General features: G+C 40.3%; 1 protein-coding gene across 2 annotated transcripts in view; it reads right to left on the minus strand.

Moving 5' to 3' along the window:
- Nucleotides 1–657: 657 nt before the first annotated feature.
- ATP1B4 (ATPase, Na+/K+ transporting, beta 4 polypeptide) overlaps nucleotides 658–9,488 on the minus strand; it is a 22,614-nt gene continuing 13,783 nt past the window's right edge. For both annotated transcript variants that reach the window (XM_006767813.2, XM_006767812.2), the window contains exons 5-8: nucleotides 7,500–7,696; nucleotides 6,771–6,827; nucleotides 4,550–4,645; nucleotides 658–3,831 (exon numbers count right to left, since the gene is read on the minus strand). In XM_006767813.2, coding sequence (XP_006767876.1) covers nucleotides 3,670–3,831; nucleotides 4,550–4,645; nucleotides 6,771–6,827; nucleotides 7,500–7,696 — 512 coding nt within the window. In that variant the 3' untranslated portion in view covers nucleotides 658–3,669. The remainder of the gene's footprint in view (nucleotides 3,832–4,549; nucleotides 4,646–6,770; nucleotides 6,828–7,499; nucleotides 7,697–9,488) is intronic.

Raw genomic sequence — 9,488 nt, forward strand, 5'->3', positions numbered from 1 at the left:
AAGAACCTAGATGGGAGAAATATATTGGGGTCATGGACCTCTCCCCAATGCAACTATATCAGCCATGTTGATCTTAGGCCAGGGCAGCTTCCAAGGAAAGAAGAGATTCCTACTAAATCCTAGTCTCTGAATCAAATAAGGGAGTGGAATATTTCTGTCATGAATTGCAATTACCACTAGAGATTTGCTCTGAGAGACAGTTTGTGGCCAGATGTGCACTGAAGTCACTTAGCCAATCTTTCATCAAGCAATAGAAGTTTCTTTTGGATTTTGGTTCCTTCTCCCCACTTCAACTTTCACTTAGTGTTTTTCTCCTACACAAACACATAGAACAATTTATACGTGTACTCAACTTTGATGAAGAAAGAAAGTTTACTCCGACAAAGTAGTCTGAGAAACCAGAGCATAGAGACTGCAAAACAAAAAAATGCTCAGAATGAAACAACTTAGTTTCATCCTCTCGTGGCTAAACCACAAGAGTTGAAAAAAGGTGGGGGGAGAGAAAGTATTAAATTAATGGGCTGTCAATTGTCACGTTTTCCACCTACATAGATGCCCAATATTCCAGTGGGAAAATCAGTGGTACAGTCTAGAAAAAGGAAATCATACACTTTTTTTTAAAAAAAATTATTTATTGTTGTCAACAAGTTACCAAGACAATACTAATGTTTTCTACATGAAGATTCCCAGCAAATAAATGCCTAAGAGGTTACTTTAGGATAATGATTTCAGAGAGGGAAGGGGTGAAAAATCACATGTCTAAGCATGGACAAAACCATGAAGGCATTTTGAAGTAGTATTTCTCATTGACAATCAAGTAAAACCAAGTGCATTGCAACAAATTATATACAGATCAAACACTGGTATAGCACAGTGTGGGGAACTATTTGAATTAATCCACTAGAAGTTATTGAACTGTTAGAATTCAATTTAATAGTGATTAAATTATAATATCCGATTTTGTATTAAAAAGGTATTTGTTCATGTCCCAGCTGACAACCCAAACTATCCTAGTACTTTTCAACACTTATTTGAAACTGTGGAAACAATGGATTCCATTGAATGAGAAATACTGTATGACAAAAGATTCATAATTCCTTGTTTGTTTAATAGTTAACATATTTAACAGGATAATGTATTATGTATAAACTATAGCACCAGTAATTGAATTCCTGTGAAATGTTAACTATTATAACTCAAATTTGACATATGTTTCAAAATGTTGGGAATATCATTCATTGGTTTTTAAAAAGATGGTACTTCCTGGTAAGCAGCAGCTCAGAGTAGAAAGAGCACTGGACCTGGAGTCAGATGCAATGCAGGTTGTTTTCCCTAAATGCTCTCTAATATCTTTTCCAGATTTAATGTGATCTTTTACTACTGAATCTTGAGAATTTATTTGAGGTAATTTTTAAATGGTTTAAAAGTTATTGTCTTTAAGCATCTTGTCTATTTTTTGTTAAGGTTAGTTTTTAAAATTGAGTTTGGTAAGGAAGGGTTGGAAGGAGACAGTTGTATTGTTTTTCGTATTTTCCACGGATCTGTTGTTGTATAGCTTCTATTACTTGTCAATAGTGGTCAATCCCCCTCTACTCTGTTGTTAAGAGTTGGCAGGAGTTGGAAGGTGTCTGGAAAGGAGATTCCAAAGAGTAACAGCCTTTCTGCCACAAAGCCAAGAGAAAAACACTATCTGAGAGACTGGTGTGATGTGTTTACATAACTGGCTCAAAATCCCAAGATTAAATAGCTTAGAATTTCTTAAGAGAGTTTGCTTAAGAAAATCTTGCTTTTGTTCTCAGATTTTCTTCTTCCCAACCCAACTAGAGTTTACATCTGCACACCAATATCTGACCAATAGAAATCACAAGCCTAAAATGCCCCAAATTGATCTCAACATCTCCCTCTCCAATCCTGCTTCTCTCTTGTATTCCCAGTCGTGATAAACAATATCACCATCTCACTGGCTCTAGCCAAGCTCAAAACCTCAGAGTCATTCTGGACTCTTCTTTTTCCCTCATTGCCCATTCCCCAGTCTTGTTCCTCTCCAATCCACTCTTCACATTATGGCTGCCAAAGTGCTCTTTCTAAAATGCAAATATGGTCACAGAGATTCCTTGCTTATAATGCTTTAATGACTCCTTTTCACCTACTGGATAAAATTAAAAGTCCTCTTTTGGTACCTGCATACCTCTCTAGCCCAACCCCCGGTCACCCCCTGCCATTTCCCTGAGCCCTTTATACCCCAATGACATGAACTGCTCACAAGTAACCAAACACACCATAGTCTTTCCTGATTGTGACTTTGCATGTGAAATTTCCCCTGCTACTTTCTCAGCTCAAGTTAGTAACTTTTCTTCATGTTCCAATAGCATTCCCACATACTAGTTTTATAACGCTTGTCACACTATATTGTAGTTACTCCACTTGTTTGTCTTCACTACCAAACTACCAGTTCCTTGTTTGGAACAAAAGTAAACATTATAGAGTAGTTTCAGACTCTGGATGCTTCTAGGTGGCATTTAAGCTAACTTTGGATCCTGAGACACTATGCTATTCTCTAATGTTCACTTCTTCTCCTTGTCCCATCTCTCCCCCTGGTGGAGGTGTTAAGAAGCAGTGGCCAAAGATATGACAAAGCAGCTGGGCTGATCCATAGCTTGGATAAACATCTGCTTCATATATTTTTTTAAGCAAATGAAAATCTGGCTAATGGGTCTTGAATTAGGGTTTCCTGCAAGAAGATTTCTGTCTTATAATGTATCAGTTGGCAGACCCTGATTTCAATCCCTAGAGCTGTAGCTGGGGGTCAACACACCCATCCCTTGTGGTCTCAGAGAACATCACACTACTGTCAAACAAATAGCCCAAGAAGAAATAGTGAGTAGAGATCTTCTTTGTTCTCTCCTCTGCCTGAAGATGAGACAACCCTGTTTACAGGAATGTTTGGATGATTACACCATAGATCGAGGAATCAAATACCAATCACATCCACATAATAAGTGTTCTCAAGTCAAGTGGGCCTCACCTTCCCCCCAAAAAGTCATAGGGGAAGTCTTCATCTCTACCCAGAGCAATATCCAGTTAGCATGCTTTCAGTTGAAGATACCCTAGTCTTTGAATCAGTATTTAGTTGCCCATGTGAGACAGCCAGTTTTTCAAGCAGCTTTGGATATAGAATTCCTTAAGTATGATGGCCCTAGATATATTCTGGGTTGATCTAACTGGTGATTCCCACAGAAGAACCTTGCTAAGCAGGTGGGAAAAAAGGTTATCATCCTAGTTGGGAAGAATCTCACCTCTAAAAACAACAAAGTTTTAGAAAACACAATGAATTTATAATCATCATAGAAATTCTCCTTCACAGCTACTGTGAATTTTATCATATACTATGTTTGCACTACACTGAGATGTCTAGCAGCAAGAATGGGTTTTAGTTTTAAGTGGAGGGTGAAGGAAATTAATATAATCTGTCATCAGGAGAAACCACCTTTAAAAAATCAAATAGCTCCCACAATGTCATTTTATACATATGTCAAAGGCAAGGAAAGAGGATCTGCTCTTAGGTGTCCAACTGGCTGTGTCCTGATTGAAGAAAAAGAATTCAGGTGCTACCAAAGATAACATGAAATAAAACAGAAACAGAACTGGTGTGTGTGTCCCCCGACATTCTTAAGTTTCTATGTTCAGAGTAAAGATCACCCTACCCACAAAACGATCATTGATGACATCATTTATGATGCCTTTGCCCTTCAGTCGGCACTGCACAGGCACCGCTTGGTTCTTCACTACATCTGTAAAGTGCATTGCCACCAGCGGGGAGGTGTAGTTAACCTGTAAATGGAGGAACAATGAATTCTAAGTGTGAGAAGGGGTGGCTGTGTGGGAGAGTAATAGGATGAAAGTGATCAGATACTCAGTGCAGAATGGGATAACCTCCAAAAGAGAACTGAGTAAATCCCATGATTCTAAGACACAAATGGCTAAAGCAAATGACATGCTCTTTCTGCCCTCAGACAGTGGGGAAATTACATATTTCTCTCATAAGTCACTGTCAGATGTTTGATTGTCCTCTGGGGAAAACCAGTTCTAACTCAGTACGGTATGATTTCCTGGATATCAAACCATGAATCAAACAGGAACTATCTGTCAAGTTTCTATGCTAGAGAATAAGCTTTCACTACCCCAAGGCCTCAATGGGAGAAAGGGAAGTGAGATTATTGGGCATAATTTAGTGCAATGGCAGTGATTTGTTTGCTCCTGGCTCTGTCACAATGCTATGTGACATTGGGCAAGTTACTTCCTCTCTTAGAACCCTAGTTTCTCTATCTGTAAACTGAGGGAATTAGACTACACTATATCTGAGATTCCTTTAGATATGGAAAGGAGTAGTTGTGATAGGAATTGGTAGAGTGGGCTCCTGGTATTGGCCAGCAGCTGTTCACCTTTCTGTTACTACTCTCTGCTCCCTAACTCTCATAGATCCCAGCCAGCTTTTCCTTTGCCTCTGAGCCCTTTTTGACAGCAAAGACTGAAGGGGATACAGGCTTACGTGAGTCATTTTGCCGTAGTAAGGGTAGTAGCGGAGGTCAAAAGAAGCCGACTCTGGATAGTAATTGATGGATCGGATGTCGTTTTCATCACCTCTCTGTAAGTAAAAGCAGGCATATATGGGGTGCTGGGTCACTTGGTTGGAGCCTGAGTTAAAGGGACCTAGCCCCAGGTGAAATCACTGTGAGTCCCACAACTACCTCTCCCAAGAAGACCATGGAAGCAGAATGAGACAAAGCTCAACCCAGGCCTATCCCCAGAGAACCATTTCCAGGAAGAGATTGTGCCTTGGCTTTTCAGTTCAAAAAATACTGACTAGAAGGCCTGAACTGAGGAGGCTGAAGATGCTCAGTATGGCTCTGTGCTGGCTCCTAGGAGACCCAGACAGAAGGGCTCCAAAGGGCTTGCAGTACCTGGTGCTTCTCTGGCAAGAGGACTTAACCATGCCAGCCCCTGCTCAAAGAATCATATTGGGGCTGGCTCCCAATGTTGGATTTTGGAGCTGAGGCGCCTGTAAGTTGGAACATGTTTAGTAAATCCCACCCACAACAACTTACTCACTGTGGATTTGGTTCTGTTGGAAGTCAGACCAGGTGCACAGGGATACAGCCTATAGTTGCCTTACCTAAACTCATGTCTCTGATCACATTTTCTGTTGTGCTTAATTACAGTAGGTGAAGTCAAGAGGATAAGCAAGCGGGACCCAGTACTAGATTAAGTAAACAAGTCTACCCTCATCATATCATGCCAGGTAGAGGATTGCCCATTCTGCCTATGCATTAGTCTTGCCCTAAATAGCAGAAGTCTGGGGGCTAATAAGGGACAAATAGTGTATCACTACTAGGAAATCACTCACTAGGGTCATGTGATGACTTCTTTTAATACAGTATAATTGTTCTTAGTATAAACAGTTTTCCTTAACGTATTCTAGTAATTACCTCATCCTGCTTGATTTCCACAAGTGGGTGTAGATTGACCAGTATTGATTATTATAGAATGCATAAAGACCCGTAATATTTCTTTTTTTAAATAAAAGAACATTTTCAGCGAGGTTTGATGTAAGCTGAAAAATGAATGGCTTCCATTCAATTAATATACTAGTTTCAGACAGAGTTGGTCTTTATGATTTAGTTACATATTCTTCTAAAGGGCTATGAAATTCATTTTTGTGAATGGTATGTGGAATCAATTCTACTAGTTTATGGTTATGCCTCGCATGTCTGTATATTTATTTACGCATAATCACATGCATGTGAGCAAAATGAATATTTTTCTACCTGTTCACCTGGCAAACAAGGCCTGACCTTTCAAAGCTCATCGTCAGCATCACCATCCTCCACGTCAAAGCCCCCACTGCATCTTTCATAGCACCTGTAATACTTAATTGCCCTGATTTCAGGGAGTCATATTTATCTTTGCACTCCCAACACCTAGCAAAGTACCTGATCTATAATAAGTGATCAGTAAATGCTGCTTTACTGCTTTCTGATCTGCCACCATCAAGACTAGGGTTTTGAGCTGAATTTCTACTACTGAAAATGGCATTATCTGGCTTCACACAATTGCAAGACAATTGTCCAGGGCTTGAGATACAGTTGATGCTGTCAAACAGGAGGGAGCTACTGCCAATTTAAGAAGCAAATCCCAGATCTAGGGCTTTTTCCTACAAAGGAGCTAATTGGGGCAGATGAGATAGGAGTTAATGGTCCCTCCAAGGACAGTTAATTAGCATATTAATGGAGTTCTGTTTACACTCCCTTGTAGTCATTTGTTATTGTAACACCAGTGCCCTGGCCATTGCTACAAAAAGTGAAATTCAGATTTAAAAGCAGGGACTAATGACTCTAATAAAAGCTGTTTGTTTAGTTCAAAGAAACAAGTAATTAGAGCAAAAAACAAAAGTGTAAACAGAATCTCAATTAATGACTTGGCACATTAATGTTCCCTGCTGTGGCCCTTAGCTGAGGTTCAGTCTTTGGCTTTCACAGGTATAAATCAGCACACACACACACACACACACACACACATCACGAACACACAGGAAATGAATGCTTTTTGGAAATTGGGAGGCCTGAAATTACTAAAGGGAGATGTAGTTTTGAAAAGACTAACCCTTCCCCTAACCCATAGTGAACCATTCACAGTAAAGCCTTGGAAAATATGAGCCACCTTTTTGCATGAAACAGATGTGTTAGCAATGCTTACTCAAAAAGTCACTTTACCTGAACTTTGCAGGAAACTTTCACGGGATCTCCAAGCTCAGGACGAAAACCTACAATCTGTCAAAAGAAAATCAGCGTGTTTCTTAAAAAACAAAAACAAAAAAGCAAAACAGGGTTGATAGTAAAAATGGGGCTTTTATAAATCCCCTCTGAGTCATCCCTTCCTTAGGCATAAGTTTAATGTATTCTGCCCTCTCACAAATGTTACAAAAAGCAAAAATTGTAAAATATCTTCAGAGCTGTACAGCTCAGCTTATGCCTTGTATTTGTGCTTGACATTCATACAGTGGTAATTGCAGTAAGAAAACCCTGAAGGTGTAATTAACTTTCTGGTTTCAATAGGGGAGTGCCTGGTAAGGCTTTGCCACACCTCTAAGACATGGCAGGAGAGAAGGAAAATGCATTTGTTGTGATATGAGAATTGTCCCTCACCCCACCCCATATCAATCCTTTGTTCCAAATAGCTCAGAATCTCATTCCTGACAGAGAGCATCAAAGCGGGCGGGGAGAGGTTTGGGGGTGTGGTAGAAGAATGGAAATGGGGAATGTCCAAGGAGAAAAAAATAATTATTGCTTGATAGTTTTTCTGGTTGTTTATGTTACTGATGGTAGTCAGTAAAAATGGCCAAATTGGCAGTGTGTGAAGACAGAGCCCACGAGAAATGGAGTGTCTAGAGCCCTCCTATCCAGCTTATCCACTTATCGCCAGATTGTCAAGGGCCAATATACCCGGTTCATCTTTAGAAGGATGCAGGGCTGTCCAGTAGAGTAGCCAAAAGTAGGGTCTTCCAGGCCAGAGCAATTCTTCAGGAAGGAGCGCTTAAATTGGCAGGCCTTCTTGTCCTCATCTTCATTTCCATCTTGGATGAAGTATTGCCCTGGAGGACAATCTACATTCATTTCCTCTTGAAGACTGTCATTATAACCTAAAGTGTGTGGGGTAGCAAGAAGACATGTTAGATGGGTGCTACATGGGAAGACCATGTTTTCAGTAGTCCTCCTCCCTAGTTTCCTCTCTCCAGCTTGCCTGTGCTTCTCAGAAAGCCTGTTCAATCTGTCCTAGGCCCTGTGACATGGCATCAGGTCAAGGCCCTTTATCAGCAACATGTCTCCAGGATGCTTTCTAGGTTATTCCCCTCAGCCCACTTTGATTGACTGCCCTCTTGCTTCTCATTTCCTCATAACTTTTGGCTATCCATCTCTGGGTCACTTTATAACTTCTACTTTTCATCATTTCTTTTCAGATATGGTAAATTGTAAATGTGGAACTCCACCTCTTCTACTTCTGGGAAGGGAATAGGCACATATTAGGCAGATTTTGGAAGAGGGACTGCATCGGGTCAAGGCATGGCATATAAGAGGCAGCAAAGCTCCTGTGTTAAATCTCCTTAAGCTCAGCCTAATAGACATCCCTTTGAGGTCAATGAGAGGCACCTGATGCAAGAGAGTGAGAAGTGTGTGTTGTGAGACAGCTGAAGGGGGAGGAAGAAGAGGAGGAGGATAAAAAGGAGGAGGAGGAAATAAAGTTCCTCATTCTTTACAAAGGGAAGTTAGCACTACAAAATAGAAGCTTAGGTTAAAAGACAGAAGCCAATGACAACCATAGCATCTCCATTTAGACGCAGTAGTTCTCAGCCTTCTGACCCTTTAAATACAGTTCCTCATGTTGTGACCCAACCATAAAATTATTTTCGTTGCTACTTCATAACTATAATGTTGCTACTGTTATGAATCGTAATGTAAATATCTGATATGCAGGATGGTCTTAAGCGACCCCTGTGAAAGGGTCATTCAACCGCCAAAGGGGTCGCGACCCACAGGTTGAGAACCACTGATTTAGAGGGTGAGGGGGTAAGATCTTGTCTACTGAGACCTGAAGCAATGTAATGGAATGTTACATTGAATGGAATGTAACGTGTCCAAGGTACACTTGTCAGGGAGAGACCTGAAAGGGGCTATCTGTGAGCTGACTTTTTGGGGCTACTAGATGTCATAGATCTAGGCTTTGGAAGTTACTGCATTAGTTCAAATTTGGTTCTAAATGATAATGTTAGTCCTGTTAGATCTAGCCCCTGTGCATTCATGTTCCAAGTAGCTCAGTTTTTTCAGAGGAGATTGTGTACCTATGATCTACCAGAGGTAAAACTCTAAATGTACTGCTGGATCTTCATCTAGACAGTTTGTGACTTGGGTTTTATATTATTAGGAAGCAACTGGGAATTTTAAATCTATTCCAGTTATGGCTAAGCCTTTATTATTCCTCAGACAAAGCTACATTCAATTCAAGGTTTTGCTTTAATCATATTTTTAGAGCAAGAACTATGTTCAAATAACTTTCTAAATAGAAGCTCTAATCATGTGCTCATTGTTTCTCTTGAGGTAGTTCCATAAAAAATAATGTGACATGGGCATGACCTGTATTGCAAAATCCCAGTCCTCGTGGGAATGAAATTGATACTCTGGGATTTCTATTTCAGAGATGTGTTCCTCTTAAACAGGGCACATTATCTATGCTTAGGAACAACAACAAAAAAACCCCAATGCTTTTCCTAATGTCCCCCACTTCTGTCATCAGGTCAGAAGTGGTATTTCTCCATCTATTAGCTTCTCAGGAAATTCCTCAGCCGAGATTCCAGCAGTACATTGCAGTAGCTCACAAGCATTTTGAAAGTAAAGAAGATATTGTGCTGGCTATGATGTCCAAGACATTTGGGGGGT

The sequence above is a fragment of the Myotis davidii genome, unplaced genomic scaffold (assembly GCF_000327345.1).
Source record: "Myotis davidii unplaced genomic scaffold, ASM32734v1 scaffold500, whole genome shotgun sequence".
NCBI classification, from domain to species: Eukaryota; Metazoa; Chordata; class Mammalia; order Chiroptera; family Vespertilionidae; genus Myotis; species Myotis davidii.